Source organism: Schizosaccharomyces pombe (assembly GCF_000002945.2).
Source record: "Schizosaccharomyces pombe strain 972h- genome assembly, chromosome: II".
In the NCBI taxonomy this organism is placed as follows: Eukaryota; Fungi; Ascomycota; class Schizosaccharomycetes; order Schizosaccharomycetales; family Schizosaccharomycetaceae; genus Schizosaccharomyces; species Schizosaccharomyces pombe.
Window position 1 is genome coordinate 1365842 of NC_003423.3, and position 19327 is coordinate 1385168.

The 19327-nt window shown below is 36.5% G+C and overlaps 10 protein-coding genes and 10 long non-coding RNA genes across 20 annotated transcripts; 11 read left to right on the top strand and 9 right to left on the bottom strand.

The window, feature by feature from the left end:
• The first annotated feature begins 7 nt into the window (after nucleotides 1-7).
• Nucleotides 8-1521, top strand: SPOM_SPNCRNA.5148. The gene has a single exon (NR_194504.1). It is a non-coding gene; the product is annotated as a non-coding RNA (long non-coding RNA).
• sfi1 lies at nucleotides 254-3043 on the bottom strand. Its single transcript, NM_001021463.3, has 2 exons — nucleotides 2883-3043; nucleotides 254-2827 (listed from the first exon to the last, which is right to left on the bottom strand). Exons 1-2 carry the CDS (start codon nucleotides 2950-2952, stop codon nucleotides 375-377), a joined length of 2523 nt encoding a protein of 840 aa, NP_595568.1. The 5' UTR covers nucleotides 2953-3043; the 3' UTR covers nucleotides 254-374.
• A 138-nt stretch (nucleotides 3044-3181) lies between these two features.
• Nucleotides 3182-4094, bottom strand: SPOM_SPNCRNA.5149. Its single transcript, NR_194505.1, has one exon. It is a non-coding gene; the product is annotated as a non-coding RNA (long non-coding RNA).
• On the top strand, nucleotides 3238-6728 carry irs1 (isoleucine--tRNA(Ile) ligase Irs1). Its single transcript, NM_001021464.3, has one exon. The coding sequence runs from the start codon at nucleotides 3317-3319 to the stop codon at nucleotides 6509-6511; it is 3195 nt and encodes a 1064-aa protein (NP_595569.1). The 5' UTR covers nucleotides 3238-3316; the 3' UTR covers nucleotides 6512-6728.
• Nucleotides 4474-4864, bottom strand: SPOM_SPNCRNA.5150. The gene has a single exon (NR_194506.1). It is a non-coding gene; the product is annotated as a non-coding RNA (long non-coding RNA).
• Nucleotides 5153-5533, bottom strand: SPOM_SPNCRNA.5151. Its single transcript, NR_194507.1, has one exon. It is a non-coding gene; the product is annotated as a non-coding RNA (long non-coding RNA).
• Nucleotides 6647-9125, bottom strand: sfc9 (transcription factor TFIIIC complex subunit Sfc9). The gene is made up of 4 exons (NM_001021465.3): nucleotides 8987-9125; nucleotides 8843-8939; nucleotides 8697-8784; nucleotides 6647-8497 (listed from the first exon to the last, which is right to left on the bottom strand). The coding sequence occupies exons 1-4, from the start codon at nucleotides 9092-9094 to the stop codon at nucleotides 6769-6771; spliced, it is 2022 nt and encodes a 673-aa protein (NP_595570.1). The 5' UTR covers nucleotides 9095-9125; the 3' UTR covers nucleotides 6647-6768.
• SPOM_SPNCRNA.5152 lies at nucleotides 6892-7260 on the top strand. Its single transcript, NR_194508.1, has one exon. It is a non-coding gene; the product is annotated as a non-coding RNA (long non-coding RNA).
• Nucleotides 7435-7669, top strand: SPOM_SPNCRNA.5153. The gene has a single exon (NR_194509.1). It is a non-coding gene; the product is annotated as a non-coding RNA (long non-coding RNA).
• On the top strand, nucleotides 7965-8556 carry SPOM_SPNCRNA.5154. The gene has a single exon (NR_194510.1). It is a non-coding gene; the product is annotated as a non-coding RNA (long non-coding RNA).
• SPOM_SPNCRNA.5155 lies at nucleotides 8803-10170 on the top strand. The gene has a single exon (NR_194511.1). It is a non-coding gene; the product is annotated as a non-coding RNA (long non-coding RNA).
• msl1 (U2 snRNP-associated protein Msl1) lies at nucleotides 9148-9911 on the bottom strand. Its single transcript, NM_001021466.3, has 2 exons — nucleotides 9653-9911; nucleotides 9148-9579 (listed from the first exon to the last, which is right to left on the bottom strand). The coding sequence occupies exons 1-2, from the start codon at nucleotides 9878-9880 to the stop codon at nucleotides 9472-9474; spliced, it is 336 nt and encodes a 111-aa protein (NP_595571.1). The 5' UTR covers nucleotides 9881-9911; the 3' UTR covers nucleotides 9148-9471.
• On the bottom strand, nucleotides 10048-12450 carry rmt3 (ribosomal protein arginine N-methyltransferase Rmt3). Its single transcript, NM_001021467.3, has 3 exons — nucleotides 12383-12450; nucleotides 11973-12068; nucleotides 10048-11893 (listed from the first exon to the last, which is right to left on the bottom strand). The coding sequence occupies exons 1-3, from the start codon at nucleotides 12423-12425 to the stop codon at nucleotides 10500-10502; spliced, it is 1533 nt and encodes a 510-aa protein (NP_595572.2). The 5' UTR covers nucleotides 12426-12450; the 3' UTR covers nucleotides 10048-10499.
• Nucleotides 11396-11733, top strand: SPOM_SPNCRNA.5156. Its single transcript, NR_194512.1, has one exon. It is a non-coding gene; the product is annotated as a non-coding RNA (long non-coding RNA).
• A 101-nt stretch (nucleotides 12451-12551) lies between the features above and the next one.
• new15 (mitochondrial 54S ribosomal protein bL35m) lies at nucleotides 12552-12929 on the top strand (the record flags this gene model as incomplete). Its single annotated transcript, NM_001356218.2, has 1 exon — nucleotides 12552-12929. Exon 1 carries the CDS (start codon nucleotides 12669-12671, stop codon nucleotides 12927-12929), a length of 261 nt encoding a protein of 86 aa, NP_001343150.1. The 5' UTR covers nucleotides 12552-12668.
• Nucleotides 12930-13666: 737 nt separating this feature from the next.
• SPOM_SPBC8D2.11 (uncharacterized protein) lies at nucleotides 13667-14374 on the top strand. Its single transcript, NM_001021468.3, has one exon. The coding sequence runs from the start codon at nucleotides 13751-13753 to the stop codon at nucleotides 14117-14119; it is 369 nt and encodes a 122-aa protein (NP_595573.1). The 5' UTR covers nucleotides 13667-13750; the 3' UTR covers nucleotides 14120-14374.
• On the bottom strand, nucleotides 14203-15837 carry tac1 (cytochrome C oxidase subunit I translational activator). Its single transcript, NM_001021469.3, has 3 exons — nucleotides 15659-15837; nucleotides 15239-15302; nucleotides 14203-15174 (listed from the first exon to the last, which is right to left on the bottom strand). The coding sequence occupies exons 1-3, from the start codon at nucleotides 15756-15758 to the stop codon at nucleotides 14457-14459; spliced, it is 882 nt and encodes a 293-aa protein (NP_595574.1). The 5' UTR covers nucleotides 15759-15837; the 3' UTR covers nucleotides 14203-14456.
• Nucleotides 14453-15898, top strand: SPOM_SPNCRNA.5157. The gene has a single exon (NR_194513.1). It is a non-coding gene; the product is annotated as a non-coding RNA (long non-coding RNA).
• A 170-nt stretch (nucleotides 15899-16068) lies between these two features.
• Nucleotides 16069-19254, bottom strand: sed5 (SNARE protein Sed5). The gene is made up of 2 exons (NM_001021471.3): nucleotides 18989-19254; nucleotides 16069-18897 (listed from the first exon to the last, which is right to left on the bottom strand). The coding sequence occupies exons 1-2, from the start codon at nucleotides 19185-19187 to the stop codon at nucleotides 18167-18169; spliced, it is 930 nt and encodes a 309-aa protein (NP_595576.1). The 5' UTR covers nucleotides 19188-19254; the 3' UTR covers nucleotides 16069-18166.
• Nucleotides 16276-19297, top strand: shq1 (box H/ACA snoRNP assembly protein Shq1). Its single transcript, NM_001021470.3, has 5 exons — nucleotides 16276-16357; nucleotides 16400-16467; nucleotides 16557-16884; nucleotides 16930-17666; nucleotides 17718-19297. Exons 1-5 carry the CDS (start codon nucleotides 16283-16285, stop codon nucleotides 17863-17865), a joined length of 1356 nt encoding a protein of 451 aa, NP_595575.1. The 5' UTR covers nucleotides 16276-16282; the 3' UTR covers nucleotides 17866-19297.
• The last annotated feature ends 30 nt before the right edge of the window (nucleotides 19298-19327 follow it).

Here is a 19327-nt window from a genome sequence, read left to right on the forward strand (position 1 = left end):
TCATTGTAAGAAAAAAATTTTTTTTTTAAATTTGTTTGACCGCCTGCTACTGTAAGTCGTAGTACTTGCTTTGAACATCTTATGGAGCATTACTCTCCTAACGATTTGGTAAAGTCCTTTTAAAATTATCAAGTGAAGCGTTCACTTCCTGCTTAAAGTTTTTTTTTTTTTTTTTTAAGTATTCCACACGTACTTGTAATGTGTTGCAGGATTATTGATGCTACTGTTACACGAATTTTCGACTATGTATTAAACTTTTCAAAGCAATGACTATTATATTATACATATCTAAAGGTTTATCAATATACTCTCAACTCATTTCAAATGGTTAGATAAAAAAAAAGAGAACTAACTCTCTCCGTCAATCGTAAATGTCAACGGGTATTAGGAGGTATAGGCCGCAGAAACTTGGAAAATCGAGATATGGGAGTCTTTAGTTCCTGCTTCCAGCGATTTTCAAAATTTACAGACTCATCAGTGAATTCATCATTTTGCATTGGCAAAGTGGTATCAAATGTATGCATATAGCGTGAAGTGCGATTGCCCTCAATGGTAGCTTCTGCCTCTAGTAATGATGATTCTTCTTGATTAAGTTGCATACGTTGCAACCATTTTCGGAAATATTTGCCCAATAATTTATTTTTCTTTTGCTCGTGGAACCTATCCGCTTGCATTACTAAGCTAGTAACTCGGAACATCAGCAAATGCCAGGCATCAAACGCATTTCGCAACGTTTGTCTATTAAATTCACGACGCTTCCAATCACTAATATTGAAATAAAATTTTATAGCACGCAATTGATATCGCCAAAAAACCATGGCAGAACGCATTAGTCGTTCATTATAAAATTGGTCTGCCTGAGACATTATCTCCTTTTGGTGATTGTAACGAAAAGACCATGCTTCGTACGCTCTAACGACAACTTTTTGCGTTGAGAGCTCTGCTGTGTCAAGCATTTGAGAAACCGACAATAACCGCGCTACCCAAGCATTCCAGCATCGCAGCACAAGTTTTTCTGATTGAACTTCTCGAAAGTCAACAACTTTGTTTTCCAGTCGTAATAACATATTAGTCTCACGAAGGTATCGCCAATGTTCGAATACAACTCGCAAAGTCTTTCTTTTGAAAAATAAATCAGCATTTTGTTGCATTCCAACCTTTCGATTATAAGACACTACCCATTGATTCCAAACACCGATAATTTCGTTAGTAGTATGAAGTTTTTCCGCGCGGATCGATAGCTCTTTAATGTCCAATAATGAAATACGCCATTTGATTAGATATTGCTTAGCGATTTTTTGAATTCTTGTTAGTTGTAATTCTTGAGCTTCTTTTTGTAGTTTGATTCTTCGTTGATAGTTGTCCTTCCAAGCCTCCCAAGCAATAGTTAATAGTCTATGATCTCGCTTATGTTGAAAAGACTTAGCTTTCATTAAATAATACCAAAATCTGAATGTGACAATTAGACGATCTTTATTTCTTTTCTCCTGGACTACCTTAACTCTCACGGCCAGTCTCCATTTTGTCAAAAATGTATTTTGTAAAATCGTATCAGCCAGTTCAAAATTCCTGTCAACTTTTATAAATTTATTTTTCCATTTAAAAAAAGCAGACTTAACAATATCAACATCATGTCCGTCCATCCAAAAATCAATTTTTTCGTAAGTTGTAGCTTTCCGTCTCCATAAGACGAGCATTCGTTGCAGCAAGTTAACTTCATATAAATCATCAGCTTTGTTCATTAAATCAGATAATTCTTCAATTCGAAGTTTCCATTTATGTAAAGCGATACTGTAATAAGCTTTTTGGGAGAATAATTCAGCTTTCTGTAGATCCAAAACATGTGACTCGTAATTGGCATGCCATCTATTAAAAGACATAAATACAACTTTTTTTTCATATAATGTAGCAGCATTCTTGATGGATAAGTTTGCTTTCCAAGTTTTAAAAGAATGAGCAAGGACAGAATGCTGGAAAAACACATTTGCTTTCTGTATAAGGCTTTCATTTCTCCTTCTCTTTGACATCCAATTTGTAAACACACGACGTTTTAACATATACTCATGTTTTCTATTCCAATTGACCGTTAATGCTGACCATTTAAGCAAAACGTCTAGCAAAAACGCATTCTTTTGAAATCGCAATTTTTGATGGAGACGTTCTCTCGTCTTCTGGCGCCAACGATTTACCATTTGACCTATTAGTATCAATCTGTAAGCTTCTCCAGCACTATATATTCTAGATTGAATGTTCCTTAGCTTCTGAACCCAACGTGGAAAATATTTAAGCATAATAAAGGCTCGATAAACAGCGTCAGCTTTACGAAGATAGACGGCATCAATCTTTTTATAATATCGATATTTTTCAAGCATAAAGTCTAAACTGTTTGCTAATAAAATTTTGTCTTTTTGAGACCGATATTGGTCCGCTCTGCGAAACATGGCAGTTTGCGACTTGATCGTTTGAGCAACTTCACTAGCAAACTGGGATGATTTCTGCTGATTACTCCTCGATCGATAATCATCACCATTTACAATAAATGGATCATTTTCCATATCTGTGTTATTAAGCGGGAAAAGAGGTGTATTCAAATCTGAGGAAACTTGTGAGAACCCGATTCGTCGCATCAAGTTCCTCCATTCATCATTCCAGCTTAGTTTTTTTGAGGAGATCAATCGGTAAAGAATACGGATATAAGAACGATGCCTCGCAGGATTTAGACCATTTTCTCGAAGGACACTTTCGTATGCGTTGAAAACATCAAGAGGGGAGGTATCATCAGCTGCGTGACTTAAACGAAGTAAAATTAGTCGCAATATTTCTAAATCTAAATGCCAGTAAGTTAGCAAAAAATAAAAGCAAATTCGTATTAAAATTCATACCACGACGCAAGTCCTCGTCCATGATTTTTCGACCACCGTCGACATACTTGGGAGCGCCATTTTTGCTCATGATCTTACAAGTCTTTTATTAAACACATCACAAAGAAAGCTCAGTGAATACCAAATGAATCAAGACTTTTAAGATCTGTTTGTTTACGGCTAAGTTCTGTTCATCAACGAACTGTTTACTGTACTCGACTAAATGCGTTAAGATACATATCACAGTGTGCAGCCTTTGCGCTAGACAAACAACACAGTTTACCAAATTACATTGAATTTTTTAGCAAATTGTATCGGATTTGATCGCAATCAATCTGAATACAAAATTGTTTTGTGTACATATTCCTCTCCTTCCACACCTAAACTTCTTGTAAGACCGATTTCCGGAAGCATTGCTGAATTAGCTCTTTTGCCTACCGTAAAAGTATTTCAGCATGTCGTTTAACGTTCCTAAAGAAGAGGAAAAAATCGTTGAGTTTTGGCGCGAAATCGATGCGTTCCATACTCAGTTAAAACTTTCTCAAGGTCGTCCTACTTATACATTTTTCGATGGACCTCCATTCGCTACCGGTCGTCCTCATCATGGTCATCTTTTGGCTTCTACCATTAAGGATAGTGTCACCCGTTATGCTTGCTTGAAGGGTTATCACGTCGAGCGTAGATTCGGTTGGGATACACATGGACTTCCTGTTGAGCATGAAATCGACAAAAAGTTGGGTATTACTGGAAGTGATGATGTTATGGCTATGGGTATTGACAAATACAATGCCGAATGTCGTAAAATTGTCATGACTTATGCATCCGAATGGCGTGCAACAGTTGAAAGACTGGGCCGTTGGATTGATTTTGATAACGATTATAAAACGTTGTATCCTTCTTTCATGGAAAGTGTTTGGTGGGTTTTCAAAGAGTTGCATACAAAAGGAAAAGTTTACCGCGGATATCGTGTTATGCCTTACTCGACTGCATGTACAACACCTTTGAGTAACTTTGAAGCTCAACAAAACTATAAGGAAGTCCCAGATCCGGCTATTGTTGTTGCCTTTCAATCCATTAGTGATCCTGAAGTTTCTTTCTTAGCTTGGACTACTACTCCATGGACCTTGCCTTCTAACCTTGCTTTGGCTGTTCACCCTGACTTACAGTACATAAAAATTTTGGACAAGGATTCTAATAAGAAATATATCCTTATGGAGAGCTGCCTTGGCATCCTTTACAAGAACCCAAAAAAGGCGAACTTTGAAATTTTGGAACGTTTCCAAGGAAAGGCCTTGGATGGTCAAAAGTATGAACCTCTCTTCCCTTATTTCAAGAGCACTTTTGGCGAAAGAGCATTTAAATTATATTCTGCTGACTACGTTGAAGAAGGCAGTGGTACTGGTATCGTCCATCAAGCTCCTGCTTTTGGTGAAGCAGATTATGACGCTGCTTGGGCTGCTGGCATCATCGATGCTGATCACCAACCTCCTTGCCCTGTTGATGAGCAAGGTTTGCTTACTTCGGAAATCACAGACTTCGCTGGCCAATATGTTAAAGACGCAGATAAGGAAATTATCCGCTCCTTGAAAGCATCTGGCCATTTGGTTAAGCATAGTCAAATTTTCCATAGTTATCCATTTTGCTGGCGTTCCGATACACCTCTAATTTATCGTGCCGTTCCCAGTTGGTTTGTTCGCGTGAAGGAGATCACTAATGAGATGGTTGAAAATGTCATGAGCACTCACTGGGTCCCTCAAAACATTCGTGATAAACGTTTTGCGAATTGGTTGAAGAATGCTCGTGACTGGAACATTTCCCGTAACAGATACTGGGGTACCCCTATCCCACTTTGGGTTAGTGATGACTACGAAGAAGTCGTTTGCATTGGTTCCATTAAGGAGCTTGAAGAACTTTCCGGCGTTTCTAATATTACAGACATTCATCGTGACAGTATTGATCATATCACTATTCCTTCTAAAAAAGGTAAAGGAACATTGCATCGTGTCAGTGAAGTATTTGACTGTTGGTTTGAATCTGGCAGCATGCCTTATGCTTCTCGTCATTACCCTTTCGAAAGAATTGAGGAATTCAAGCATGGCTTCCCTGCTGACTTTATTTCCGAGGGTGTTGATCAAACCCGTGGATGGTTTTATACTTTAACTGTTTTGGGAACTTTGTTATTCGACAAAGCACCTTATAAAAATGTAATTGTTAGTGGTCTGGTAATGGCTGAGGATGGTAAAAAAATGTCCAAACGTCTTAAAAATTACCCTGAACCAAATCTCATCATTGAAAAATATGGTTCTGATGCCCTTCGTTTGTATCTCATCAACTCTCCAGTTGTTCGTGCTGAGATTCTTAAATTTAAGGAAGATGGTGTAAGAGAAGTTGTTACTAGAGTTTTGATTCCTTGGTGGAACAGTTATAAGTTTTTTGAGGCGCAAGCTGCTCTTTACAAGAAGGTTACTGGTAAAGACTTTGTTTTCGATGATGCTGCCACTTTGAGTTCCAATGTAATGGATCGCTGGATTTTAGCTCGTTGCCAGAGCTTGATTGGATTTGTTGATGAAGAAATGAAACAATACCGTTTGTACACCGTGGTCCCTCAACTTCTCGGTTTAATTGAGGAGATGACTAACTGGTATATCCGGTTTAACAGACGTCGTTTGAAGGGTGAAGATGGTGAAATTGAAACTATTAATGCTTTGAACGTTTTGTTTGAAGTCTTGTTCACGTTAGTTCGTATTATGGGCCCATTCACCCCTTTCATTACTGAAAACATTTATCAACACCTTAGAAACTACATGCCTATTGACAAAAATGAAATTTCACTTCGTTCAGTTCATTTCCTTCCTTTCCCTACTTACAAGTCTGAGCTTGATGATGAAACTGTTTTACGCCGTGTTAAGCGTATGCAAACTATTATCGAATTGGCGCGTTATGTTCGTGAGCAGAATAATATTTCTTTGAAGACTCCCTTAAAAACCCTTATTGTTATTCTCACTAACGAAGAATACTTGGAAGATGCTAAGCTCTTAGAAAGATATATTGCAGAGGAGCTTAACGTCCGTGAAGTAGTTTTCACCTCCAATGAAGAGAAGTATGGAGTCGTATACAGCGTTCAAGCAGATTGGCCTGTTTTGGGTAAGAAGCTTCGCAAAGATATGGCTCGTGTTAAGAAGGCTCTACCAAATGTTACTTCTGAGGAAGTTAAAGAGTTTCAGAAGAACAAGAAAATGGTTTTGGATGGTATCGAACTTGTCGAGGGAGATTTACAAATTATTCGTTCTGTGGAGGTTAAGAACGAGTTTTTGAAATCGAACACTGATGGCATCTGTATTGTTTTATTAGATATAGAGATCGATGCTCAGTTGCAAGCTGAAGGTTTGGCTCGCGAAGTTATCAACCGTGTTCAACGTTTGCGCAAGAAGAGCAATTTACAAGTTACGGACGATGTTCGTATGACTTATAAAATAAAAAACGATACTATTGGTCTCGAATCTGCTGTAGATTCCAATGAAGCCTTATTTTCGAAGGTATTGAGAAGACCCATCGAAAAGGAAACTGGTGCTGACGAGTCAAACATAATTGCTTCCGAAGAACAAGACGTGCAAGGAGCTACCTTCCTTCTCAGTCTTCTTAGGCTATAGAAATAGTTCAACTTCAGCAGAAGTATTCTTTCTCAAAATTTGTAGTCTTAGGAATGTATCTCGACTCCTACGTTTTGTTTATTATTTTATAATATAATGGATTTTCCTATGTACTACTCCTGATTTATGTAGTGAGAAATATTTAAGAAGGGTTTTGATTGTCAAAAAAAATAATAAATATTATTTACACACGTAACAAAAGAAAATAATGTTTCACCGGATATGTTATAAAATATTTTTGATAAATGGATGGAATATTACGAAACCAAGAAATGTCCACCGCAATAGAAGCAAATAGAAAGCTCATTTTGAAGATCTGCAAGTAAGCATTTGGTTTGGCTAGGGTTAAAAATGGCCACTATACTGTTGCACACAGCACAATATTTCGCAGCTTTTTGAGATAAAAGTAGCATGGTGACTGAGCAACGTCTCCAGACGTGTCCATTATCACATGTAGCTAATGATGTATTATTGAATTGAACTGTAGCTTCACATGCTGGGCAAGTTTCACTAAAATCTGAGGAAACTTCCAAGCTTTTTGCTATCTCGTTCGCTACTTCCATTGCAATCGGTACCTCAGCCAACTCTTTATAAGTAAATGATACAAAGTTTCTTAAAACAGCTTTGCAATCACTAGTTAGATAAGAGGGGTCAAGAGATATCTGAGAAAGTGTATATAACATAATGTATAGGGTTAATCGGTATCTCAAAGAATTCAGTAAAGTAGCGTCTAATGCTTTTTGTTTATAAACGCTCCAACCATATAAAAGTCTCATTGCATTCAATGAAGAGTCTAAATACAAATTTGAAAGAGAGGATATATCTATAAGATGCTTTAGCTCAAGGAAAAAATCATAATCCGTAACTAAAAAACTTGATAAGGAATTTGTAAGCATTGTAAAAATATCCGTTTTTTCTTTTAATGTGTCATTCATTAAAGAAATTTCGAGTAAACAACCGGCTGAAGGTGCTACACATAGGTTATTAAGTGAAGAAGTAATCATGTGTGAAAAAACGGATTTTGAAAAAAGAGATGGAATGAAATTAAAATAACTTCGTTCAGCTGCTGTTACAACGTAAGTAAATGAGGCCGGGTACGATATACTAAAGTGGAGAGCAGCAGAGGATAAGTAAGGAGAAGGGCAAAAGCCATGGATTTTAAGGGTCTTTATTGAATCATCTGAAACAGAGCCATAATTTTGCAAGTGATTGTTCAAAAATTTTTCAAGCACATGTCTCTCTGGTGAGTCCAACATCGATATTGAATTATCCAACAAGGAAAAAGTCTCTAAAGTTCCAGAATGTGTCAAGATGTAAACATATATGGTATCAATGTCGTTATGACCAAACAACACTCCAGAAGGAGAGCAAAGGGACAAAAGATTATGGTTCAAAAAAGAGCAAAACTTCCCTAATGACTTGTCATACCGAAATGCAAATAAATGGCCAGGATAAACTAACGCAAGGTATTCAACATTGGCTAATGGAGATGACCAGGCTAGCAGAGGAGAAAACGGTCTATAGTCCAACGAGAAAGGTAGCTCTTGCATAGCGGTATCAAAAGTGTCAGAATGAGAGCTAATAGCTATTTTTAAAATTCGGATTTCTCCATTCCGAGAAGAACACGATAGCAAACAGGTAGCTGAATCCCCAACCACATTCCAGCTGGAGAATGATAACTGAACTACCCATGAGCAATTCAAATCAAAAGACTTGAAAAATGGGGTAGATGAATGTGACATAATAGAGAGATGGACATGACCCGACTCTGCACCAAGTGCAAACAAACACACGCCCCAAGGTGAAGATGAAGGAAGACTTACCAAAGGCGACCATGCAACGCTATGAATTCGGCAAAGTTCCAAAGGATCGGAAGGTAAGTGAGTACTCATTTGTGCCACGCAAGTCCATTTTTGATGGAGAACGCGACTAGATGAAGAAAAGAAATACACACGATGACGATTAGTTAAAACAGTTAACAATGGACTAGCTGATTAGCGTTCAAATAAAAAGTAGAATAGAGAAACAAAACCGAATAAGACTTTATTTTAGGCATTGAAACGATAAACAAACTTTAAAAAATGAAACAAATTTCATAAAAATAGAAATATTTACGCACAAAAACACAAACCGAGTGGAATGTTAAGTAAAGTCAAACTCAAGTCTTCTCTTTTTAAGAACATACTCGTAATTGTCTGCGAGACCTGTTGGCGACCAGACCACATAGCGGCTTATGACACTTGGAGTTAGATCTCCTAAACGAAGCTCATTAGCTGTAAAACACGTTAGCTTTTATACTCTCATAAGCATCAAAGGGCATTGGGAACATACGAGCAAGCATTTGGCAATTTGGTAGTTCATCTTCCACATCATCTAAATAGGCTAGCGCCTTCATAAACTTAGGCGTATTGGCTTCAGTTGAAGGTACCTGAAGGGAATTAGCTAGTCTCGAACACGTCAATTTGAGATATGTACCAAGATTTGGACTTTTTCTGAATCGCAAAAAGCCAATTTTCCATCGCAAGAACAAGTACAGCTATACAAGCTTGATGGAAGAAAATCCAATGCTACATCCTTTCCCATTGTAAGAAAGACGACGAGCGATGTTGAAGCCAGGTGAACAATTCCATCAAATGCGTTAAAGTTCAGTGCCTTGCGCAATGCTAGTTGAGAAAGACTTGCATGAAAAATCCACTAAAATAGCTGTAAACAAGATGATATTGGACTAGAATTTTGCTTCATCTTATAAAACTTAGCAACAATGCGATGGTGTTATCGGTCCGCTTTACTGTCTGCAAACACTGACACCTGAAACAACTAAAACCAACAGGTATATACAGTGAAGAACAAAAAGAGAGAAAAAGGAAAACCACTCTTTATAACTCTCTTGACTCCAACAGGATCCCGAAAAAAGTTACCCTATATAAAACGATAATTGTGAATTTTAGAAAATGTACAGTTTACTCAAGGTCAGCTTCATCACGTAGCCGTTTTAAAGGACCTCTGCTGTCATTTTCGGCGACGATTCTTTCAATAATCTTACTTTTCGAATGAGCGTATTGAATTTTCTTATTAAAGATGTTAGTCAATCGTTTTTGTTTTTTTATGGGGATTAATGAGAAAGCTCATTTCACAGCATACCATTTCCTTTCCGAAGAATATGAAATTTTTTAAGGCCTTCATCGCAATTGCAGCGGCAGAGGGATCAAAGAATACAACATGAGCTTGACCTCTCATCTTGGGAGTTTTCAACGCGACAATATCAACCACGGTCCCATAAGTGGAGAATAGCATATATAGTGCTGTTCTTAAATCATTTTTATTAATTTTATCATTCAAATTATTCACATAAAGTGTATTTTGATTCATTTTCGCCCTAGTTTGGTGTTTTGCAAATGCTGAACTCTTTACCTTATATTTTTACCTGCAAACACTGCGCGCTAACAATCGCTATGAGTTAACTTATTGAATGGATTGTTGAAAAGGCTCGTCTTAATTACATTAAAATGCTAAAGCTTTTACATTTTTAATTTATCTTTTAAGGCTATAAATATCCATATTTAATTTTCCGGAACGAAATATGTTTATTTGCAATTCTACGACCATTGAACGCTAGTCATCTGAATTATGATTCAAGTCACAATTATTTTTAGAGATCCCTTAAATATAATCAAATCGTAACAAAAAATCAACGATAATAATAGTTCACGTTAAAAATCTTTCCCAAGCATTGTGCAGTTGTTGATAGTTTAATCCTTATGTACTCAAATTTCCATATTTAAAAGATTGAAAAAATGTTATTTTTTAGTAGTATAGAAAATAGAGAATATTTTAAGACTAGATGATTTTTTCGATCCACCGTATTCCCACTCTGGGGAAATAATTTTACAGGAAATGCCTTAAAACCCCAGCAAGATTCCTAATCCAAAAACCTACAGCATAGTAACATTAATCAGTAATTCTATATTTTTAAGTAAAGACTTTGATCCTAATTCAACACGTAGCTTTGAGAGTCAGCTTTCCCATTTACATTCCAGTGAACCGAAATGTCCAAATCACGATTGTTTTTTTTATTTTTTGAAAAGGAAATAGTTCCTTCAACACGAGTGCCTTTTTGAAGGAAAGGACGATTACGTAGTAACAAAACGCATTGTTTCCAATGAGTAGGAGTGCCTTGAGGGCCTGTTGTAAATCCACAAGCTTCATCAATAGCTTCTGGAATAGGCTGTGTTCTCTTAGTCGTAAAATACGTATCAAACCATAAAGTGAAAGCACAAAGCGGTCCTTCGTTGTCTATAATTAGAGAGAAGGGGGAAGTAAAACTGACATCTTGAACTTTGCACGTATGCATATTAAACCTTGCAAAAACAACAGGCTTGGCGTTAACATAAGTTTGAGGAACGACTTGTACACTAACACCTTTATAAGAAGCATCCTTCATGCCATTCATTTTGAAACCATACACATCGCTCCAGAAATCAATAGGTTCTTCTAACAATTCAGTGTTTGTGGTAGCTGTAAGTACCAATCGTGTCTCGGACGGTGCCATAATTCCAGAAGGTGCAAGGAAGCGATCTCTGGCAACAAGGACGGAATCAATCATACTCTCAAACGTTAGAGCATAGCCCATCCATTCCGAAATAATGATATCTACCTTGCCAACCGGTAAACTGATATCTTCGATTTTTCCACGAATAAAAGTAATTTGATCAGCAAGACCATTTTCAAAAGCATTTGAGATAGCCATTTGAATGATATCGGAGTTGTCCACAGCATAAACCTTCTTGGCGCCAGCCTTTGCGCAAAACATGGATAAAATGCCAGTACCGCATCCTACATCCAAAACCGTTTTTCCAGCAAAAATATGCTTATTATGATAAACGAAGTCACGGTATCCCTCGGTCCGGACAGAATCGTTTAGCATAAGGAAATGAATATCATTTCCAGCGTAAGACTCGAAATAATAAGAATCGTTATCTGCTTTCTTTGGGGTAACTGATAGCTGATCTGTAGTCTGACTAGTCAATTCATTCATTTTATCTTTTCGAATTTCTTCAAGCTGAGAGATAAGAAGTTGATTTTGTAACTTTAATTTCTTTATTTCTGCATCTTTAGAAACATCTGCTGGATTCTCTACTTCAATTTCGAGAGTATTGTCGTCCTCAAAATCTGAATCGAGTTCATCGCCAAGCGAGAAGAGTACACTGTCGTCAGGGAGTACAGAAATCATGTATTCGTCGGACCGTAAAATGTCGGAAAGTTTGTCCAAATCTGGTGTTTTTCCTTCCTTGACTTGAGACCGAATGTAATTTACCAATTTAATGCAAGCATAGAAATCCAAATTATTCTGCTGCTTAACTTGATAAAAGTCAAAGTTGTGTGCTACAATAGAACCAAAGTTAGCCATGTATGAATATTAATAGATATACAAAATTTTTAAATTAAATAGAAAAACTCATACCTTCTTTACAATGACTCCATAAGTCTTTTAAACAGGTAAAGGTAGAATCGCAAAACAAGCAACAAAATTCATGTACCTCATCCTCCCAAACTTCCTCTATTAAGAGTTAGTATTAACTTTATTGTTTCCATTTGAAAGCTGGGATGCATCGTCTTTCAAAGAAAGGGTAGCAGCAGAAAAAACGAAAACCGTGTCCCAGGGGAATTGAGCAAATCCTGAATAATAATGTTCAATCCAGGAAATCGGATCATTCATCATTGACTGATAGAGATGAATATCCATTCATGTCAAGCAATAATCGCAAAAAGATAGCATGGAATTCCAGTATTAACTAAACAAGCAACAAATTCCCCCAGAAGTAAAAAACATTGATTTCAGACCAGTACAACAGCCAAGCATATTATTCATACCTTCATTATCCCAGTCAACCTCTGAATCACTATGAGAGCCCATTTGTTTAAAACGGTTGGCAATTGCTAAAGAAAAATCCTCTATTGTTGTTACTTTTCTCGTCCAAATTTCAAAGTAACATGCCATAGGTTTCACTAACATTGGAACAAAGGTTCTTAAGATTGCACTACCAGCGCTTTCATTGAGATCAAGTGTGTTTTTTTTTTAAGAACTTGATCAACTTAAGCATAGGTTTTGACTCCTTGAGAGAATTTTGTTGCTTCAGATTTTTGGGCCTTTGGAGTGATGTTAGTGGTATTTCAGCGCGTTGTGCGTGCAACAGTCTTGGTTGGCAGAAAGGATACCATTCGAACAGTGAAAACCCATTCCGGCGCTAAAAAGAGATGGATTCTTACAGAAGATGGTAAAAGCTTTAAGCGAAAGCACGCAGGTGCTCAACATTTGAACCGTGACACGTCTAGTTCAACGAGAGCTAGACAACGTCAATGGGAAGAAGCAAATACAATACAAAAACGAGTGTTAAAGAGGCTTCTTCCTTTTAAATGAGAGAATGATAAGGATCTCTTTATTAACCCTAATTTCATGTACATGACATGGCAAAATTTACTTTCCTGCTTTATGATTATTGAAATTTTTCAAAGCATACTTTTTATGGTCTTAAATTTTCAGTTTATCCTTGGTGGGTTCGTTTGTGGTAGGACAAAATTGTCTATCCTTAAGGATTCTTTCCTACCTTATATAAATATCCATGCTAAGATCTAACTATGTTGTCTTCTAATGACTCGTTATACTAAACATTTCATTTTTATGAATCAGCCTTTTTCCATCACATGAATTTGATTAAATTTAAGTTGGTTTTATCGTTGAGTTATTGACTCCTGTCCACTTTCTCTTAAATACACATAGTGGTGAAGAGAAATTCAAAGCTTATATCTTTCTCCCCTTTTTACGTTTTGACTTTTATCTTGCTTACCGTTCCTTTTGAATTCCATAAATTGATTTTCAAATTCATTGAAAGTATGTCAAAGTCGCAGTTCCGTCGGATTTTTAACTACAGATCATCAAAAAACTGTTCCTAAATTAAAAGGAACTATACGGAAATTCCTACAAATAGAAATCACAATTTCATGGATCCTCTTTTTATCCTTCAGCGTAAGCATCAATCCCTTTCTTCAAGTGTGGGTAACATGTTACCTGTTAGTAACGAATTGCAAATTTGTGCACTGAAATTTATCATTGCTTAGCCTGGAGGCAAGGTGGTGGGACCTGCCTGATTCTCCCTTAGAAACAGCGTATATCACATATTCAATTAGTATTGAAATTTTCAGAGGGTCTTGAATAAATTGTCGGCGTAGCATCTTGGTGTTATGGGACGCCCTTTAATAGAGTCCAGTTCAAACGACCATGTTGCAAATTTCAATAGAAAAACAAAGAAGCTGATTGATCAAGCGCTTGAACATTATAATGGAAGATTACCTGAGCAGCTTGAAAATTTCAGCTTTGAGAACTTTGTCGAAGTTTTGGATACTGAGTCCTCAGTGGTAAATCGAGTCTTCGAAGTACTGGTGCGCGAGGTTGCTGGTTCTTTTCGGCAAAGGAAGCGTGCTCACATGCCTAGGACTAATACCACTGCTCAAGTTGTTCAAAGGCAATTAGCGCCCAGTATATCAACCGTTTTTTCGCGTGATTCCAACGATCCTCTTGTTGACGATATGGATCAAGAGTACATCTTATAAAACATGAGACTGGAATCTTTATGGAGGCCGGAAAAGATGGATTTTGAAGATTTGACTTTTACTTGTCTTTTGTACTTTTCTATCACAAGGTTTAATTATTACATGCTTTCCAGTCTATGAAATAGGTGATAATGAACTATTTATTTATGAGCATATTTTTTAAGTCGATCAGCAAAAACCACATAGATTTATTTAAAAATTTAATTGCATCGCAACATTGTTTTTGTAGACGTTAGAGCAACTAGCTCATAGTTTGTAAGTAATCAAATCTCATAGTATTATATGATTCATCAAGGAGAAAAAAGTTTCATATTTTTTAATTTTCTTTTTTTTAACCTTATTCATCAAGAATAGGCAAAAAGTGGGAATTCAGTATACTCAAATGAATGAACATTACATCCTCGTTTTCATACAAGTCGTCGATTAATTTTTGAATATCTTCTCTGACAGAATCTTTTGCAGGTACATCGATAGCCGTTTCTTCCAGAGGAATATGGATTAAACGAGAATCTTTGATTTCATAGTTTTTAGATCGAAAATGATGAGCCACCTGGTTTAAACTAGAGGGCTCGGTTAAAATCAAAAATTCACCTTCATCTTCTTCGTCTATGTACTCTTTGGGCCTATTGACTATGTCCTCTGCGCCAGCTTCAATAGCATCGTCGAGAACATCTTCAAATTTCATAGAATCTCGTTTTTCTGGAGGAAGATTTACTTCCACCTTACCCTTTTTGCTAAACAAAAATTTGACAGTCGATAAAGAAGCCCCATGATTTCGTAAAATATGTTTGATTGAAGAAGCAGCTCGAGCTCGATTGTCTGTAACCGCTTCAACTATAAGACCGACTCCTGATGGATGCATTGCTTCATACTCAATAAAATGAACTTGCGAACCTTCACTTCCAGCCGTACCCAATCCTCGATTAATTGCATTTTCAATACCAGATTTCGGCATGGATATTTTCTTGGCACTCTCTAGTAGTGTCGCCAGCCGCATATTCAATTCAGGATTGGCACCTTCTTGTCGAACTGCTAGAATGATTCCCTGTGAAAGTCTGGATACACAGTAATATTAGTAACTGTTATTAGATAGTAGTGTGAAACAAGACGAGCCCTTACTTTCCAATTTGTAAACTTCTTGCCTGGTCATTCGCCGATTTTTTGTGCTTAATTTTTGACCACTCTATAAAGGTTAATATGCGTATATAAAACTGGTAACATTATAGTGTCTATGGATCTTATAAATTCACTGTTGTTGACAGTAACCCAGTTTGCAAGAAAACCTGAACATTCACTTAATTGTATGTTCGAGCAATTAACTGAACACTTTATAAAAGTGGATATGAATACAGTTCAAATTTTATCACTTTCAATTCTTCTGTCTTATGTGAAAGATCCCAGTAATTCAGCAAAGAATCATAGTCAACATTGAGTAGCCTACATTCTTTACTACAATGGGTCTCGTTTTTTACTTTTGTTTTATCTTGAAAATTCATAGAAGCAAAAACACTATAACTAGCTTATAAATCAATAACTTACTGTTATGCCCAGACATAATCCATCCTGAAGTCGTGAATGATCGGAACCTTGAAAAATGATACAGCGCTCTTGTGAAAGGTATTTTATTTAAAGCATTCATTATCCTTGTATGCTACGAAGTGACCACTGACCACAATTAGGATAAAACAAGGAAAACTGATATGAGAGGAGAGGGAGTTGAAGTAGGGAATACTAGCACTCGAATCAGCATCTCTATAAAGAAAACAGTATTTCTGCTTTAGTAGAAATAAATTGATTCAACAATTCGTATATAATATATTTTACTACTTCATATACTTTAAACCTTTAAGTTGTTAAAAATTGTAAGTATGGGCATGTAAGTGACCAAATTGCTTTCCCAGCTAAAGACAATTTCGTGAATCCTTCCCGTTCTGAAAACATTAACTAGTGAACAAATTAAATACATTATCTTTCATTGATGGTGATTCTAACAGTCCTTTGTTTCTAAACTAATTAAAGAATAGGTCACTCAATCTGCAAATTCACGGTAATTTAAGTGATCTAAACTTATTCATAAACTATTTAAAAAATTGAAAATGAGTTCTTAAGATAATGACCAATCCGAAATTTTAATTGCAATGCATTCAAAACCATCCAGCTGCAATGATCACTCCAAAATTTGAATTGAGGCAGGATGAAGAATTTGTGTATTTAGATGTGCATACTCCGTATATAAAGGTATGGTTCTTATTCTAATCGAGTAATAACTCACCAAGGCAGGCTAAAAACGTTGAAATTGATGCTTTTAACAATGAAGTGAACTTTTGCATTGCACCTTATTTCCTTAAGTAAGTCTTTTCTAAATCCCATAAGTATTTGGGCTATCTAAATATTTCTTATTAAAATTGAAGCAGTGTTTACTAACTTTTTCCCAAAGACTAGAACTGCCTGGTAACGTTTTAGATGATGATCGGGCTAACGCTTCATACGATATTTCAAGTGGTTTTGTGCATATTAAATTTCCCAAGGAGACTCCTGGAGAAGTATTTCCAGACTTGGATTTACTAACTACTTTACTTGTAAACCAAAACAAAGAACCTGTCAAAAAGCCCTTAATCGAGGAAGTGGAAGATACCCCATCACCTTCAACTTCGCAAAATGCCAGCAAGGATGAAGAAAAAGAGGTTAAAATTGACTGGCAGAATATTCATTTCGATGATCCCGATTTCGATTGGGGCCTGTTGCAACGGTTAGATGATGAAAAGGTTTGTTTCTTGCGCGACTTGTCGACATTCTAACTTTATCATTAGATGCAGTACACATCTACGTCTCAATACGGTTTCAATAATCAGTATTCAGGACTGCTGAAGTATAATGCTTTGGTTGGAAATGAAATTAATCAAATTCCTGAACCAGAGCGAACTCCTCCTTCTACGAGAAGTGAAATACGTGTACAGCTAGAAGATGAAAAATTTGATGCTGAACATTATATGGCAGATTTTTATGACAGGGAGATGATCGATGAAATATTGCATTATATTCCTGATTATATTGGGGAATTTTTGCTGGTCCAACAAGGCAAATCCGACAGACTTTTAGAATTTACAAGCGAAGAAAAAGAAGCTTTAGCCAAATTACCAAAGCGAAGCTACCTTATTGACAATCCGAAGAATGTTTATCTTTGTTTAGTTCCTTTGATTTTTGCATACGCATACGACAATAGGACTACTTTGGGTGATCCAACTATTGAATCATGTTGGAATATCGGAACACTTTCATCCACGATATCTTGTCTCGATACAAATTTCCTTGCAATCAAAGATATATTTATTGCATGTATTAGACGTTCGTTGGCATACCCTTTGTATAGAAATTGGGACCTTGCCCTCACTTGTTGGAAAGACACCCATGCGATTTTGAGCCTTGGAAAGCGTTGGATATTGAGAGTTTTACTTCGTATTCGAAACCTTTTTGAACATCACGATGTCTATTATATATACAACGCTATAGTACTAAACGATTATGCTTATTGGATACAGACAGCAAAGTAAGTAAACTGAAATTCATATTTTTTCTAAAGACTCACCAATAATTTTAGTGATAATGTGCTAGCTGCATTAGCCTATCAAGTCTCAGAATGTACAATTACAAAAGAGGAAACAAATTGGCCGCTGGAAGAAATCGAAGCAAATGTACAAGAAACAATTATTGCTTCTGACGAGGAAAGCGAGTCCATAGAGAAATAAAAGAAAAATATGATACCACAAATAAGGAAAAGGAATGAAATGACGACAGGTCCAGGTATTTAATAAGAGTCATTTACAATTTTTGGATGGACACGAATAAACTTTTCGGTGTTATTTCTATATTTAAAGATTAAACCATAAGGCATTAAATCGACAGGATACTAGGTATTCCGGTATTGGTAGAAAAAGGATAAAAATTAATGAAGTTGGGTGAAAAATACAGGCGGCATAGTTTTCGGTATGTCAAAAGATTTGTACAGACTTGTAAAAAAAGAAAAGAGGATTGCATGTTTTTTTGCACTCAAGTAACGAGCACCCAAAGAAGGAAAAATATAATCACTATACCGAAAATTTTGAAAAGTAGTGCTCGATTTGAAGACATCCGTTCATAAAACTTGACAATCTCTCTCTGGGCACTTCCAATATTTGAGACGATATCATCTGTATGCATGTCAATCCGTTGTACGGTTTCACGTTGCTCAGAGACCATCTGTGCTAATTGCGAAAAAATACCACCCAACTCGGTAATAGTACTTTCGATGTTTTGTATAGAAGACATACGCTGCTGGGAATACGTATCAGTCTGGCTTTCAAGTAAGGCCATTTGCTCATAACGAGTGTTAGCACCATCCCCGAGATTCAAGGATAAATAGTCTTCATTAGCTTCAGGTTTAGGATCATTGTAATCAGCAAATGGTGAAATCGAGTTTCCAGAATTTATAAGGGGGTTAGCATTCATGGAACTCGAGGCAACAAATTTTTCTGTGCGGTTCTGGGATGCTTTCATGTTTTGTGTCCGAATTTCGAGAATGTCTTTAAAGGTCATACTGGTGTTTGCGAGAGAATTTTGCAAAGAAACGACAACGTTCTCGCTATGTTGATTCATTTGGGCAGGTTTGTTACGATTTCCTTTAACAACCTGCTGTAGTGAAGCTATATCCGAATTTAAAGACGATAAGCTTTGCTTAATTTGAAATGTTAGTTCTTGAATTTCTACTGGCCGATCGTCAAACAAAGTCTTCCTTTTTGCAACTAAAGAAATGTTAGCCATACTTAACCATTTGATTTGAAAAGACTTAGGCAACGTTCGTTTGTGACTATGCCCAATAAGCTAAATACTTACGTTGTGATAGCTTTTGTAACTTTTCGCCAGTTTGATTAATTTGGTTAGCAATTTTTTGGGCTATCCTTGTAAATTCGCTCTTTTGGTGCTTGGTTTGATCGGGACCACCTACTGCTTGATTTGCAGTCGTTGTCCTCAAACGAGATCGAGTTTTCGTGACACATGCTTGAAATTCAGCAGTCCTATCTTGAAATGACATGAATATTTAGTCTTAAGGTCCTCAAGTTGAGTACTTTATAGAAATTGATGTGTGGTGTGGAGATAGGTAGCTGGTTTATAGCAAGGGTTGGCAATATAATGCATAGGACGAAATATCGTCCAGTAAAGAAAGAAACTTGA